The 17,384-nt window shown below is 37.8% G+C and overlaps 1 protein-coding gene across 2 annotated transcripts in view; it reads left to right on the top strand.

Moving 5' to 3' along the window:
• The window catches only part of CHID1 (chitinase domain containing 1), a 137,420-nt gene that overhangs the window by 4,804 nt on the left and 115,232 nt on the right, over positions 1-17,384 (top strand). For both annotated transcript variants that reach the window (XM_082317127.1, XM_082317128.1), the window contains exons 3-8: positions 108-257; positions 1,109-1,241; positions 2,256-2,300; positions 3,639-3,745; positions 5,216-5,277; positions 15,111-15,203. In XM_082317127.1, coding sequence (XP_082173253.1) covers positions 108-257; positions 1,109-1,241; positions 2,256-2,300; positions 3,639-3,745; positions 5,216-5,277; positions 15,111-15,203 — 590 coding nt within the window. The remainder of the gene's footprint in view (positions 1-107; positions 258-1,108; positions 1,242-2,255; positions 2,301-3,638; positions 3,746-5,215; positions 5,278-15,110; positions 15,204-17,384) is intronic.

Raw genomic sequence — 17,384 nt, 5'->3', positions numbered from 1 at the left:
GTGCTCAGAGTTTAATTATGATTTTTTTTTTTCTCTTTTTGGAGTCTGTTGCTATTGAAAGTGGCTGCTTTGTATAGTTGGTTCTAAAAACTGTCTTCTCCCCCCAGATACTCCATTCTGATAAAAATGTGCAGGACCGGGGACTGGTGGTTGTGGATCCAAAGGCAAAAGATATTATACTGGAACACAGAAGTTATTGCTCCAAGAAGATCAAGGAAAGACATTTCTCAGGAGATGTTCTGGGATATATTACTCCCGTAAGTTAATAAAATGAATAAAATCGATGCTTTGAATGAATATGCGGCAGACTGTCCTAATCTGCAATCTTGCATCCCTGCTTTAAAAGCATTTTTATAACAATGGGAAATTCTAGTCAAATATCCAGAGGATTATTTGAGAGCTGGCTTGGGATTCAAGTGGTCTCAAACCTTTGTTCTCCCATCCATCTCTTGGAGGATATCTAGGTCATATTGTTTTTCTTCTCACTGGTAAAACAGAGATGATAATATTCTCTTGTCCTTGATGCGCCATGTGAAGTTGCAGTAAAGTCAGAACAGGAGGGCTACTAAGTGTCCTTATACCATGCAGCTATCAACTTGAACCTTCTAAATAAACAGTAAAAATTCTATGCTGCTGTCAAACTGATCTCTTTTGCTATCCAGTCTTGCTATTATTCAAAGCATCCTTTCTTGAATAATAAATGTTTCTTCCTTTTGTTTAGAGGATGCTTTTCACTTGTTTGTCTTACACTGCTCAAAAGAGAAATAGGTGCCCTATAAATTTCCACTTTTCTCAAGTTCTCTTGAACATAAATGCAGAGTCTGTAAATTCAAAACTGTGTTGGAATCTATATGCAAATTCCTGTAGTTCAGGTGAATTTGCACAATTTGAAGATTGCCTTTCATGTAGCTATCAGAGTTTCCAGAGTACTTTCTTATTTAAATAAAAATAATATCCCAGAAGGTTTCCTCAAACTAACAAATGGGGATCTAGCAAATGATTGCATTTGTATTAAAGAATTTGTATTGGTCGAAGTAAAGTGAACTGTGTATCTTGCTTTTGAACTTATCACTTTTTTTTTTTTTTTTCCCCTCCTTCCTTTTATAAGTGGAACAGCCATGGCTATGACATTGCTAAAATATTTGGAAACAAATTTACACTAATCTCACCAGTCTGGTTACAAGTGAAAAGGAGAGGGAAGGAAAGGTTCCAGTTCACTGGGCTCCATGATGCTGACAAAGGTGTTATTTTCTTTTTCTTTGGATATGCATTGCGAGTAAGATTACTGGTCTTGTTGCAGACTAGGTAGCTTTGGCAATATATGCATGTGGGTTTTTCTGGCGCTGCCTCATGGTGAAGTACTTTCATCTGTTCCATTTTTTGGGTAGTTTTCTTCAGAGTGAACTTCTTTCTGTCCCCACCTGCTTCCACATGTATGCATAGTTTATATGTCCAAAGAATAAGTAGAAAGATTGGCTCTTCCATCAGGCTGTCTACAAAGCCCCTCTTAAAAAATGGAAGGGACAAAGAATCTGTACAGGCAGAAATAGTATTTGGGTTTTGCACTGTGCAGTTGTTTACCTGTTGTGGTTTTTTTTTTTCCCTTTGCAAAAACATTTAGGTGAATTTGTTTTGGGAATGGAAGATAAATTTAATCTGAAGAGAATTTTTTCTTTCACTGTCAAGAAACTGGCAGCAAGTTCAAATTTCAGCTAGTATGTTCTTAAATAATAACTAAGTAGTTTATGGTTTTGAACTTGATTGAATGTGGAATCTCATTTGAAACAGCTATAATTCTTACCGTGTTGGTGCCTACTAACAAATTCATTCTAGTGCAATGACTGCCAAGAGAAGTGGAAAGGACACTTGAAAGTACCATCTTTAAAAAAAAAAAAAAAAAAAAAAAAAAAAAAAAATTCCTCCCAGGTGATGCTTGGTGACTACATAAGTGTTGTTCTGAGTAGGCAGTAAGGTAGTTTCCATGATAAGGCAGAACTGTAAGCAACAGGGAGGGGTTGGATAGGGGCTATTGTAAGATTGTAGTAAATATTAGTTATGCTGTTGTGGAGGTGAATAGCTTCAAATTTTGTGCATCAGAGCATGTTTTGTCTGTGTTGGTTATGAACTAGTAGACTGTGGCAGGAAGATAGATATAATGAAACTATGCTACGTTATTTGAAGAATGCTTGAAAATATGTTGTCATTGTCAACATCATTTATATTTTAACAGTTCTCTACTTGATACTGTTTGACAGGCTGGATGAAAGATGTCAGAAAAACCTCCAAGAACATCAAAATAGGTGAGCCTCTGTTTTATGTTTGTTTGTTTTTTATCTTCTTTAACTGCTGGCAGACCAAAAGAAGGCTTTGTTCCAGGTGTATATGGGAGAAAGGGAGGTTACCCGAGCATGGTTGTATGAAGGAAGAAGTCTGAGAAGAAAAATAAAAGCAGTTAACTATAGATAGTTAAGTAACTGAAGTGTTGATCCTGTTGGTGCCCTAATGTTTTGCCTTAACTTCTTGTCTCTGGATAAACCCTGGGTCACAGGGCCCTCTCTGGAGAGGTACTTTGTATGTAACACTACATGTTTACCTGGGGGAGCAGTCTTCAAACTTGTTGCTCAGGAGTTCTGCTTAGTTAAAAAGGGGAAAAAAAAAAAAAAGAAAAAAAAAAAAAATCCAAATCTGAGTCAGTCAAACTTTCCTGCATGATAGTAAAGTCCTCCTTTGGTTCTTTTCTGCTTGAAGCTGGGAACTGAAGGGATGTGCCACAGAATGTGTCTTTACGGAAAATGGCAAACATTGCTATACAGATAATACTGTGCTAAACTTCTTATGCTTGTCTGTAGCAAGAATTCTGTGGAACTGTGAAACCTTTCTTGATTGAGAAGGGAGTATGAAATTTGACGTGCATTAGAAAAATTGAATGCTCAGTCAAATATTTTAAATTACTTCAGCTGCCAGATGATAAAGCCTTTGAAATATCTCTAGGCTCTTCTAAAATGCTCTTTTACGTCCTTGGTAGTTAGAAAGTTGTTGGCTTTTCCAGTGTGCATGACTGTCAACTGTTCTAACAGTTTTCCTGACTCTTGTCTGGCTATGTTTTTAGTGTTTTGTGTTGTTAAAAAAAGAAATTATGAGCTCAAGTGCCCATGTCTTCCAAAATAAAAATTTGTCATGGGGTCTTGAGATGAGTAGAAGAGTGAAGTGATATAGGGCTGTGTACAAAAGAGTAAATTAGAGTTTGAGGTGAATTTTTCTATCTTGTTCTTGTGGTAGAAGAGATGCACAACTTACAGAAAGATTGCTGTTTCATGTTGGTGTTCTGTTAAGACTCTACTTGGCGCCCTAAGTGGTATTTCAATTGAAATAGTTCAATCAAGTAAAGGTCTCTTTTCTTAAAACTTGCATCAGTGCTGACCTTTAACTAAACATAAAATGAAGAAGAATGTTCTACAGTGTCAGTTTATCTGTGCTACTAAAGTTGGTCAGAGTAAAAGAGCAATGATCTTAGTCATGGGATATGTTGTTTAGTGGCATCTCTGCTTGTATCTGCTGTATTCTGTTTCTGCAGAAATATTCCAGTGTAGACAATAAATTCTTAAATTTCACTACTGATTGACGACTTTGCTTGATAGTGCCTCGAATTTTGTTTGATGGCTGGACTTACGAGGACTTCGAGAGTGTTTTTGGCAGTGAGGATGAGATAGAGGAGCTTTCCAAGAACATGGTTCTCCTAGCCAAGGTAAAAAGACTTTTTGCTGATGCTTATAAAATAGCGTGAGATGATATTTGGTTCCTTTTGTAATGGGTGTTTTCTCATTTCCAGTAGTTTTATATTCTACAAAATAAAATTCTACTCAAAACAATAATGAGGCAGGATTCTTTATAGTGTGTCCTAGTATGTGTCCAATTCCTGTAAATATGAAGTATTATCAACACTTAAATGCAGTTAACTACAAGTCTAAAGTGACACTACATAAATCTGATCAGCATAACCTTGTTAAGTTATTGTTGGCAGCTACACTGGTGACTTCTGCCTGCCATAAATTGTGATTGATAAAACCTGTTCCAAACAGCTGACAGGCTGAATGTTACTGAGGTGATAGGAGATACCTGATAAACTTCTCATGGAGGTTGCCTAGTGAGCAGGCTGCTTTCTTTTAAATTGCTATTAAAAAAATGAATCTAAAGGGGCTAAACTGGTTAGTGGCATTTTTTGGTAGGCAGAAAAAGGGTTACAGGTGCAATGAGTGCTGTTTTCTGTGTTACAGGAGTATGTTCAGGCTCAGTGTGCTGGAGCTAATGAGCCACTCTTAATACCAAGAATAGCTCACCGGATATCTGTTTACTGTACAGTTTTGCTCAGGTCTGATAAACCAGTTTCCTTAAAATGTTAAGAGGCTGGGGAGAGGAGAAGAGTATTTCTTATTAAGGAATGGTTACTGTTTGCGAATGTTTTCTGGGCGGGCCCTTAGGTAATAGCTTTAGAGCTATGCATGTGTAGGATTAGACAAGTTGCACCCAAAAGACATTCAACTTTAGTGGTTGATTCATGACAGCTTAATTACTGTCAGAATAAGTTTTCTCACTTACTACATGATGTAAAGAAATCTTAATGTGCTCTAGAGGAAGATGGATATAGAGGTAAACTGAAGTTTCTTAAAATTTGTAATGGATACATCAATTTTAGGTTCTCAGTAACAGTTGGCCTCTTAAGGAAAGGGTGCTCAAGTACAACAGTATCCTTGCTCATGCTAAACATAAATTATCACAAGTGAGATTAATTGTGGGCGATGTTTGGAATCATGCCTATGCCAAGTTAGCATTTGCATCTTTAGACTCAAGAGCTCATGATTTTTTTTCCCCAATATACATGTAAACATGTGTCAAATGATTTGCCAAACAACCATCTTTCATTAATGGCTGAATTTTCCCAATCCAATACTGGTTTATCCTGTAAGAGTAGAAGTCATGGATAACTGGGATTTTCAACTTTTGCATGTTCATTAAATAATTTGTGCTTCTTTTTGACTTCTTCATGAAATGCTGTGTTAAAGATGAAGCTGATACAAGAATACAAAGCATGTTCAATCTGTAATAATACAAGAAAAACAACAGTAATTGTGTGCTTTGATACTGTGTTATAATCTCTGATACAAGCATAATGAATAAGCGTGGTGATTATATATTGTTGTCGATTCCCTCTATTTAGAATGAAAATTTTGATGGCTTTGTAGTTGAAGTTTGGAGTCAGCTGGGAAATCAAAAGCAAACGTGAGTATAAGTCTCTAGGATGCAATTCCTAAAAATGAACTCTTTTAAAGCATCTCTTTAATTTGTCCATGTTGATTTGCATTTGCCATTATAAATAAACACACTTCATTTTAGGACAGCTGAAGATTGTTCCACTTATCTTAGAATGAAGTAGAAGAGTCTACTCCACTCTACGTGAGCTCAAAGATTACACAATAATCTTCATAGTGGACCTAGCAGACCACATTAGCCTTTCATACTTGAGGCATTACTGTTGTACAAGGGTGAAGAGGATACCTCAATTGCATGCTTACTCAGATGTTGCCACTGGGCTTTATTATAACATTAATTGGTTTGGGTTACTGGGTGAAGCTTGGAAGTGTGGGATGCTTTCAAGACCAACAAATTTGAGTTGATTAGGAAACCTTCCAAACCTTTATATAGAGATCTTTTAGACATATTGAAACTAAACCCAAAATCCCTGACCTGAAGCAAATCTAGGGAGAAACTGGCTTCCAGTTCTTGCAAGCACAGTATATTTTAAACTTTGGAGTAGTTGATCTACCTTTTGGTAGCTCCACTATGACGTTTCAGTGAGTCTACATCTATTGTAGCTGCTAAAACTAAAGGCCTTATCCATATTAAGCTGTTTCCTGACATATTCTAATCTATTTTCCTTAAGCAAAAGCCCCTTGGCTATCTTAACACCTTGGACAGAGTCCAGGTAAGGCAAGCTGTTTCAGGAGGAAAAGGCAGAATGTGTAGTGAAATGAATGATTTAGTGCAGCAATCTAAAGATTTTTGTGTTAGTTCCCTCAGGAAATTCAGGCATCCATTCCCTAAACCGCAGTATTACTACCGGCTCTCAATTGCCTAGAATGTCTGAGGGAAAATAGCTTAAAAGTAAGCTCCACAGAATGCAGACTTAATTATGGAAGACTTTCACCTTTCAAAAATGGTTACTTCAGGTTATTCTGTTTAGGGCAAATGTTACTGACTTATGGCATGTAATAGTTGCTTCTGGAACTGAGTGTGCTGTTAATGGAGTCCTACCGTTTCCCTGTAAAACCAACACTTGGGAACAAAGAATTGAAACTGCAGAATCTTTGTAGCCTTGTCAGGGGCTCCACAATCTGCACTGGAACGAATAATCCTTAAGCTAGATGTTCTTCCTCATGATTACGTAATTTGCCAGATTGTTCCTAAGAGCTGATCTCTATACTGAGCTCTGAACCTATTGCAATGTCTTAATAAGCCAGCCAACAAGGTGATTTAAGCAACTAGTAACTGCCAGCCAGAAGTTGGGTGTAGTGGTGGGTTTATGTACTGTGCTTACTGTATTTCAGTAAAATTGATGCTTTTCCTATTAGTAAAAGACTAATAATACAGACTATTACTGTAATAGACTCACTGAAGACCAGTTTAAGAGCACTAGCATCAAAGTGCTGCATTGCAAATGACACACATGAACAAAGCATCCTTTTTTATTAGCTCCGGGTTGAGTTTGCTTGTGACGTGGTAAAAATGTTACTCTTTGCCAGGAGTAATGCTGGTTCAAAACAGCATTGCTTGTCCCACCTTGTGTGATTAGAACTGTTTGTACTGGAGGAGGTACAGCTCTGTAGTTGCTCTAGCCTTCAGTACCTGAGTGTTATTTGGGTGAAGTATAGAAGCACCACTTACATATTCACTGTCTGTTACTAACAGGCAGGAGTGGGAAGTATTTTCCGTAACTTCAGAGAAGGAAAGCGTTATTCTCATGGAGTAGAATGGTACCTGCCTCCTTGGCTCCAAGTCAGTAATGTTTGATCATATGTGGCCGCCTATGAACAAGACTTTAGAAATATCCTTACTAAAAATGTGAAAGATGATGTTTGGCAGAAAAACATGAATAGAAACAAAAGTTATGAACTGCATATTTTCTTTCTCTTCAAGAACAATTTTGATTTAAGTGCTTCATTGTAAACTCATCTGTGTGGTGTGGGTTTTTTTTCGTCCCTTTATTGCTACTCCCTTAGAAATGCTTAGGGTGTTAGAGTTGCAAAATAGCTTGTGTTGGGCTTGCCTCTCAGAGACAAGCGTTCTGAATAAGGCTAACCTAGGCAGCAAGCTGAAGCTAGGCTTGTGTGTGGAATAACAGTTGTCTTGTGAAAGTAGGAGAAGCGCATTGTTACATTAAAATTTTGTCTCATGATGCTTGTAAGTTATGGGACCAGTGTCTTAATTTTGAGATTAAGTCAGTTTGTCTATCACTTGCTCTAAAACTGAATGGCTTGGTGTTGTGGTTTAACCCTGGCCAGCAACTAAGCACCACGCAGCCACTCACTCACTCCCCTCCAGTGGGATGAGGGAGAGAATCAGAAGAGTAAAAGTGAGAAAACTCATGGGTTGAGATAAAGGCAGTTTAATAGGTAAAGCAAAAGCTGCACACACAAGCAAAGCAAAATGAGGAATTAATTTACTACTTTCCCATCAGCAGGCAGGTGTTCAGCCATCTCCAGGAAAGCAGGGCTCCATCGCACCTAACGGTTACTTGGGAAGGCAAATGCCATCACTCCAAATGTCCCCCCCTTCCTTTTTCTTCCCCCAGCTTTATATGCTGAGCATGATGTCATATGGTGTGGAATATCCCTTTGGTCAGTTGGGGTCAGCTGTGCCCCCTCCCACCTTCTTGTGCACCTGGCAGAGCTTGGGAAGCTGAAAAGTCCTTGACTAGTATAAACACTACTTAGCAACAACAAAAACATCAGTGTGTTATCAACATTGTTCTCATACTAAATCCAAAACACAGCACTACGCCAGCTACTAAGAAGAAAATTTACTCTATCCCAGATGAAACCAGGACACGTGGGTATCCAGTGCCCCAGGGGTTTTCCCTATCAATGTGTTTTGAACAGGTGCTTTGAACAGATCATAAGGGGCAGAAATATGTGAACTTAGCACCTTGCCAAGCCAGTATTTTTATTGCATATTGAGTGCTGTTACTTTGGGTTCTGTTAATTCCCTTTTGAATAGCAGAGCAGAGTTATTCCTGATAAATGGGTAAGCATGGATGGTCTTTTGCTTCGTTTGTCCCTGCCAGAAAAGAATTGGAGCAGCCCATGACCTTTTTAGCCCACAGAGTGGCAGTATTGTAACATGATTCATACCTGATCTTCCTTGTCAGATTGTGTCATTCGAAAGTGACGAACATCAGTAGTAAAGCATGTTCTTAACCTTGGAAGGGTGGGGGGTCAGTTGACGGGTAGGTGTCAACCCAGAGATGACCCCTAATCCTTCAGAGATGTGAAGTGTTCATAGAACAGCAATTGTGTATGCTCTGTATAAAGCATCTGTACTATTAGGTACATAGTGTAGGCTTTCCTGATTCAGATCCTTCAAGGTCAAACATCTGAAGGTAGCTTAACCTGCTTCTACGTAAAGGAACAAAAGATCATAATGATGCTCCTAGGAACAGATAGTTTGCCTTCAAATTACTTTCAGAGCTGTCTGACAATACAAGGAGACCTGCCTAGCTAATACATTATTTACACTGTTTAGTGTGAACATGTTTTAGTTTAAAAAGAAAATAAAAATCAGATATCTTTTTTTTTTTTTTCCCTGAGATACAAGGAATAGTCTCACACAAGCAGTTAGCAACAGGTTATTGAGACTCAACACAGGTGCATCAAAATATCTGGGGATATCCTGCAGCTGCCAGCTTGCCTTATGAAATGGCAGAGTGGTGGTGTGGATCTAAGTAAAAAATATTTCACTTAGAATCATTGTAGTTTTCATTTTTCAAAACCTGAAGTGGATACTTAAGCTATTAAATTAATAAATAATAAAATGGCACTCAATTATTCTAGTGTTCCTTTTGTCTATCCGTGTTGAGGGGAAAGCTGTGGAAATGATTCCTGTTATTTTTTAATAGTGTTATGGAAAAGATCTATGATCCCATACAGTGCACTACCTTAGTGGTGCAGGAACACGTAATGTAGCACATGTTTCTTTATCAGACTTAAACTGACTAGAGAGTGGGATGTGCTTATGGAACATTTGTGGTTGATATGGTGTTTCAGCTATGAAATCAGCATCTGCTCTCTAAAGACAACGTGCAGTGATACTTCTTAGCAGAGTGCATCAGTATTTCTTGAGGCAGGTGAGTCTGCAAAAGAATCTGAAAACCTGCAAATTAGTGTCCTAACTCATTAATAAATTGGGTTATGATTTAAGTGCTACTTCATATATCAGAAAGCTGGACTGATTGCAGCTGAACCTCTCTTCTCGGTAGACCTCAGCTGAGCAAGTGTCCCCATGAGATACCTTTTTTTCAATAGCTGAACATGAATTTTGATTGGATTAGAGAGGCATGATGACACCTTCATAACACATGCTGTCCCCATGTTGAGGCTTGAAACACTGAATTGTCTAAAGACCTTGTGACAATTAAATTTTGTAAGTATCCCTATATAACAGGGTAACTGTTAGCTCTGTGCAAAGCTTCTGTAACCCGTAAATCCTGTGACCAGCCTCTTTTAGAACCTGTGATCACTGAGCATTTTTAAAATGAGGCAAATTTAGACATGTCTCTGTCACACTTTGCATGTTTCCAGAAAATCTTGATTTTTTGGGTACTCACTTCAACATTAAAAATGAATGAAAATTCTTCCTGCAAGGCCTGAGGAGTTATCTAAAAAGAGCTTTCTGTTTCCTGTTTATCCTAGCTGGCATTACAGATGAGGTGAAATGTTGCTAAGAAGTTTTGTTACTGGCATCCACTAAGACATGAAATTCTGTGGTTTCAGGCTCACCATGTATCTTCTGGTTTTCATTTTAAGCAGAACTAACTTAATCTGTTTTTTTTTGTTTTCAAGATAAAAAAATTTTCTGATCATTCTGGTTTGGGGTTAGAATTGCTCTGTAATGCTCAGCAGACTAAAGTCTTAAATTATATCAATCCTTTATGCTGCTTTCTTTTGCATATTCATTTAGATGTCGATTTTACTGGCAGTATAAATTTTGTATAAGAGAATTATGTGTCTAAATATAGCTGGCTGGTTTCACGTTAGATGTCCTAAGCAGCCAAGTCTCTGGCTATTCATGTAGGGTCCTAGATGCCTTGAGTCCTACACAGCAATCCTGTATGCATGCTTTGTATACCTTTTGATGTATAAAATGGCATTAGGTTCTTATATTTAGATGCTGAAATGACACCTGTTCTATCTGAAGAACCTGAATTGTTTTGATATGTGTGTGAGGACCTAAGTTTTGGTAGATTTATACTGACCAGTTCAGGCTCCTGTAGATGTCTAATACAGATACTTCGAAGTACCCTGTATAGTACTGGTACCTACTTCTTTTCCCATGATTTCTGGGAATAGAATTATTGATATACAAATCACAGTGATGTCAAATCTAATGTGAGATGAAAGACTGCATCTAACTGATGCTGCCTCCTCTCATGCTGACAATCATTGCACAGTGAAAAAGTATTCAGCTTCCCATCTTTTGTTCTAACAGATAGGAAATTAGTCTCCTAACAAAAATCTAAATCAGCCAAGATATCCTATGCAAATGATACCTCAATTCTAATGTGTTTTGCTGCTTATAGTTTAAACTTGCCTCTTAATTAAATAACTCTCTTTTTATCTAAAACTTTCTTGACTGATTTTGCAATAAAATATTCCAAGTTATTCGTCCTGTGGCATTTAAATTTAGAAATGTACATGGCAGAAATATTGAGATAAGTGAGCAAGCAAAGGTTCTCCTGCTTAGTTAAAAGCTAGACAGGATGATGTCTTTCTTGCTAATCTCACTTGTGGGTTCATTGGGGGTATTTTTTCTCTAGAGACCTGGGTCACGTTGTGAAAAAGGCATGAATGTACCCATTAGAGTCTCACAGCATACATAAAAGTGCACACGTTATTCTGATCAGTCTGGCATTAGCTGACAGATGGCACTGCCATCACACAGACCCAATCTGAAAAATATAAGTTGTTTTTTTTTTTTTTTTTTTCTTTTTGTCACCACGTGCTGCTGGCACTTGGTATCATGCAGAAGATGACCTTCAGACATCTTATTAATGTTGGTAGGAGTACAGGAGCAAAAAGCTCTTCTGGCAGTTCTATCCTTCATGTTAGTCCCTGAAAAATTAATCTATTAATAAAAGATTTGCCATAATTCACTCCAGTTTCTTGGTATTAAATAGGCAATGAAATGGCACAAAAGGGCAATTTCTTCTTGAAGTAGACAGCTTTATTCTGTCCAATTTTCTTGACAAGGCATAAATTCTAGGGAGTACTGACTACCAACTTGTGCAAAAAAAGTGGCTGAAGTTGGAAAGCTGTAGAGTTCTGGAGGGTCATGTAACTGAAGGGAAGGATATAACAGCCTTTTGTGTCTTCTGCAAGGCTTTTCAAATACGCCTACAGCCCATTCTTGCACAGTGAAGTAAACTACTACAAGGTGTCCCAAACATAATAGATCAGCAATGCTGGAAAAAGGGAGTTCTGAAAAAATAAGCTTCCCTCAAACTTTGAGTGATGAAAATTTGGAAGTCTGCATAGTTTATAAGGGACAAGATTCTTTGAAATCATTAACACTTGGAAAATTGACATACCAAATGGTAGTGATAATAGAAGGCCTGAAATAGTAGGAATGAATTAGACCTTAATTAGCTCAAGATAGAGTCTTAAAGCTGCCAGTGTTTTAGTAGCTACTCTGAAGTTAGATTTGACAATGGTGAAGTCTCTGGTAAATATTTAATGAAGCCTTTTCAGGAAGACTGATTCTGTTCCTACTTTCCTGCACCTTATTATAATGTTTAAAATGTCAGTAGCTTTTCTTTCAAAATTACCAGTGGTAATATGGAAGAATATTGTGTTTAAAACACTGGAAAGCACTGTTGGACACAGTAAAGTTTTCATTTATAGCACACAATAAATGAGCATTCTGCTATTGCAGTTTGGGGGAGAGGGAAAGAGTGCACGTTTGATTTGCAGAATCTGTCTTGGCTGACAAATGGAAGTGAGCCTAAATTAAGTCTTTAACCATTAATCCTGACTGATTTGCTAGAAAGTTTTCAGGGCCCAGAGACCTGGCTTGACAGGTTAGTGAGTAGATGTTAGTCTGGGTTTCTTGAGCAAGAATCCGCAGTTGTCCTGCTACCCTTTTTCTTCCTGACCTCCTCCAAGTTGGAGCTAATTATTTTTTGGCCAGAGATATACTGCTTGAATTTGGTGGCAGGAGGAGAGGAAGTGGTTGTTTTGATGGAGTCTGTTTTTAGTTAAGAGTCCTGTCTGCTACCTACAAAATAAAACCAGCAATCCAAACTGCACTCCTGCCCCTTTATCAGGCCATAGATCTCTGTCCTTCATTTACAATTGCAGGTTGTGGTTCTACGCTGTATGCCTTTCTAGTTTTAAAATATGACTGCTTTTGTGTAGTCACTGTTTTTCTGGGTGCGTCACTGCTTTTGTGGATATATTTTCACCTCTGCTGGCTAACCACCAGTGTCTGACATTGCCAAGGAAGGGGGAAATCTTGAATTTAATTTCACTTGATGTTTTTTTTCCTCTGCATCTGGTTCAAAATAATCCCAACTGCTTTTCTTGTTATGCTTCTGAGCATTGTTATCTGGATAGTAAAATTTTAGGAGCTGAGGCAGATAGGTGAAGATGCAGAGTAGGAGTGAGGGTGTTGGCCTTGTTTCTAAATGAAAAAGGCATTATCTTGCTCTACACTTATGTTAGGTTCTTTTGTCCTGTTCTGCTTTTCCTTCCTTTTTATGTCACCTTCTAAATAATTAAATTTAAAGTCAGCAAATGTTTTGCGTGGTGTGGAGGTCTCAGAGATCCTACAGCTGACAAAGGCAGTCAAGCAGAGAAAAGAGATCCCTGCTGATGAACGTTGTAGAATAATCTCAATGCCAGAGGAATTGATTCTTTGGTCAAATTTGTCTTATATGTAGCATCTCTGACATCTAATAAACGGTGCACTCATACTGTAGTTTGGGCATAATTAGTTAAAAAGGTCACTGAGCCGTGAGACACAAATCAGTGGGAAAGAAGGCTTAGCTAGTTTTAATACTGGTTATAGTTTTTGATAAGATTATGTCATGTGGGAGCTGTGATGTGTATGTTGGAGTCAATAAATGTCTGTTTAGTTTAGTGTTGTAATTTTTTAACGCGTTCCTATGGAAGAGGATTCTTCTTTTGCTATAATTGAATTGTCTGAATAGTGACACTCTTAATGTAGAATGCATATGATAAGGAAATGGGAGGGAAAGCTGTTACTTTCCCAGAGAAAGAATGGTAGAAGTACATGTAATCTCATGTCTCCCGTCTCCCCCCCCCCGCCCCCGAGACATATAGATGGCAGTGTGACAGTTCATTGTCAAGAAGTGTTCAGCACAGCCCCTCTCAAATTGTAAGCACAAAATACTGATGGTATTGGGAAAGTGATAAAACTTGCTTTGTTTGTTTGCCAGGATTTTGAGAGTAATGGCTTTTGTAGTGTCGTTAGGAAGTTTTCATCAGGCATCAAACCATCTCAGGGAAAATGAAAATACTTGGTTACCTTTGGATAGTGTCTACATTGTGCCAGTCAAGCATCATTACTGTGATGGATAATTATATTGGAAGATCAAGGATTCATCAGAATATCTCTAGGATGATGCTGCCTTGAAAGGCATGACAGTACCAAAAGTTGTTTCTGAGAGTTCAGGTCTAATCCAGTTTAAGTGGAGCAAACAACTTGGATGATCGCCTATGTATATCCTGCCTTTCCTGCTTTAGCACTTTTAGCCTACTGGAATGGGTTGCGAAGTTCGTTTCTACTCAGTTCAGCTTTAAGCAAAGTTCTGAACAGATCTAGAATTCTGTGCTAGTATCATCTGTCTGAATGCTTTTGTGGATCCACCCTGCCAGTGGGTAAATACGAAAGTTGACTTTGTTCTGAAAAATCAAATGACTTAAGGAAGGCACACAGAAGGGCCATATTTGTAGTGCAAATTGAAGGTAATAATGGACTCCTCTTAACATAACAATAGGCATTAAACTTTTTTTGTTTCTGCAGTCTGTCTCTGAAGGATTTTCTATTAACATCACCCTTCAAATCAGGAAGACTAAAACCAGTTTACATGAGAATTTTGGAGTTTATTTTTCTATTGAAATGTTTAGAATACAGATAGGAAAATGGGCTTTCGTGCAAGTCTTTAAATGATGCATATGGAAGGTGATACTTCCAGATATGACATTGCCAAACATTTATTTTGTACCTATACAGTAATGTATTGAGAAACAAAAGGATTATTTATACAGAAAAAAACAGCAGCAGAAATGTTTCTAAATACAGGCCTCAGAAATATCCCTTGAAGATTGCACATCTTGCTGTGAAAGCATCTTTACAAATTCTGAGACCTCATGTGTAGTAATACAGTGGCAACTTTAATCTATTCAACAACTGCTTGTTTCAGAAAAGTGTTTGGTTCTTGTATTGATCTAATTCTTTTTACTGAATATGACCTCAAGAGGTGACCTGCTCTGATAAGATATGCTGGTTTTACATGCTAATAATGCATAGTTAGATTAAAATAAAACTAGGAAACATTTTAGCCCCAGGGTGATCACCCATTCCAATAAAACTAAGATTGTCTCCAGCAGTTCAGTGCTCTTAGTCCTGGAAGAGGGTAAACCTCTGATCAGTCTCCCTAATTTTTTTTTCCTGCTATGATCGTTCACTACAAACTGTGTTTGGCTCTCTTGCCAGCTGCATCTTTTCAATTATTTCTACTGTTACTCGTTAACTTGCTCTTGCCAATGTATAGCACCAGTTTTACTGCCCTTCCCTCTAACAATATATTTATATTTCAGGGAGTTGATTCACTTGCTCGTGCACCTTTCTGAAGCTCTGCGTGAAGCGCAACTTAAACTCATACTGGTCATCCCTCCTGCAGTTGCAGCAGGGTGAGTATTCCTGTTTAGATGGCAGGTTCCAGATGATAAATACTTTCTTGTCTAATATCAATGCATTCAAAGCTCTGTTTATAGCTATGCAGCTTAAATGAATAAGAAATTATTTGAGTTTGATTGGTAGTCCTGTCTTCATGCGTGTTGCACTGAATAGTCCTAGTAACTATGTGCATTCATATATACCTCATAACTTTTGATGTCAAAATAACTTGCAGAGTTATTTTGCATTTGTTAACCCAAAATGTCTGGTAAGAACTTCCAGGTGAACAAGAGCAGAAACAGTTGTGGAGCTTAATGACTTGTTGCCAAGGTGTAGAAAGGCTCTCATGAACGTAGCATATGAAATAACTTTCTGAGCCTCTGGGCACAATTTCAGCTATGATAGATAATAGTTATTCTTTAAGTAAGAAAAACAGAGAAGGAATTTTATCAGGAAGGAATTGTATCTATAATAGGGCTGTGGGTTTTTAAAATTACTTATTTTGACTTGATAGTTCATATGTACAGAAAATCCATTTAATAAGAGCGTAATATTTAGAATTGTTAATGATTCTGTTTATTTGTGCAATGATTTGAATCTGACAGCTGTACCAGTTTATATGCTCAACTGGCTTAACAGCAGTAAGCAGGTCTTATCTTTCAGTGTTTATAGCAGAGAGATATTTACTTCCTAAGATTGTATTTATTAAAAAAACCCCAAACCAAACCAAAAACAAAACAAAAACAAACACACCAACCCCCCCCCCCCCCCAAAAACCAACCAACCAAAACCAAAAAAACAGCAAACATGGAAAATGAGAATGTAACTTCATTATACGTGGAAGATATTTGAATCCTTTAAGTTTTTACATTTTTAGGAAAAGATTCTACATTGTCTTTAAGTGATATATAGTAAAACTGAAAAAAATCACAGTTTTAATAGATCTCTAGTCTTTTTCTGGAAAGAAAATGGCACTCCAGTATTTTGGTATTTCAGGTAGATTGTGTCTAGTCCTTCAGGGTGTTGTATGATTAATCAGTGATTACGTCCATGTGAGAGTGAGCAGATAGAACTGAAGACAAGGGCGGAAGGTGATTCAGAATACCAGCAGAGTGATGGGGCTTCATTGTTGTCATTTCAAATTGAAATGTGGGCTATGCCAATGCTATACAGCTTTATTGGCAAGAGTTTTGCTAGTATCTATCTGCCATTTGGTAACACCTGTTCACATTTGGATGCCCTTCCAGGTCAAAAGGTGCATGGTATCCTTGCATCGTGAGCATAGCTATCTGTTGTGCTACCTTGTGGAAAAGCGTTCATGGTATACAATAGTGCTGCAAGGATATACAAGGAATACATCATACCTTTCAGAGAATTGTGGTAATAAGGGTTATCTTATCCCCAAAACTACCAAGTTCTGAATCTCTGTATTCCACTCTCCCCTTTCCTTGCTTCTCAAAGGTAACGAGTGTCCCTGTTCCACTGCGGATAGGCCAAATGTTAAAGTTATGCATATGTCATGGGTGATGGCCAGAGTGAGAAGCTCCAAATCTCTATTAGTTGTTTTTAAGACATTTGGTTGGGCCTCTTGTCATATGGGACTGCAGAATAATGAAGCATAACCTGTTGTAAAGGATTACATACACGAAACAGTCTTCATAAAATCATTGAGTATGTTGCAGTGGGTTCTGCTAACTGCAGAACAGGTGACAGATGGGACACGTGCTAATCCTATGTTGTGCTTATTCCTTATCTCTGAATTTTACCTAATGGAATAGGTACCTCCTCCTGGTTATGCAGATATTTTTGGCTTACTGGCCTTGACTTGCTGATAATGATAACTGGGGAAGACTTGTAATATTTGCATAGTAGTCAGTGAAAGATTTTTTTTTTCCAAGTTTCCTTTTTCCTTCAAGCTGTTCAGCAACCTTATGCCTGCACATGAAAATTAAGTAATGTAATTCCATCTTAAATGGAGAGCCATTATTAGGTATTTTTCAGATGAGAGTTAGTAGACAGCTAAAGAAAAAATATTACAATGTATTATTTTTCTCATCTTGGGCTGTATAACAGTATGGACAGGCTCACAAGCACTACAGTTTATGACAGTTTAACAGCACAGTTTCAGGATGGTGTTGTACAACCTCCTAAATTTCTTGTAGGCTGTCACAGTCTTTCAGTGTATGTTCATTTTT

Source organism: Platalea leucorodia (genome assembly GCF_965183815.1).
Source record: "Platalea leucorodia genome assembly, chromosome: 7".
NCBI classification, from domain to species: domain Eukaryota; kingdom Metazoa; phylum Chordata; class Aves; order Pelecaniformes; family Threskiornithidae; genus Platalea; species Platalea leucorodia.
The sequence above is the reverse complement of the archived record's forward strand: the minus strand, read 5'-3'. Positions and strand labels throughout refer to the sequence as shown.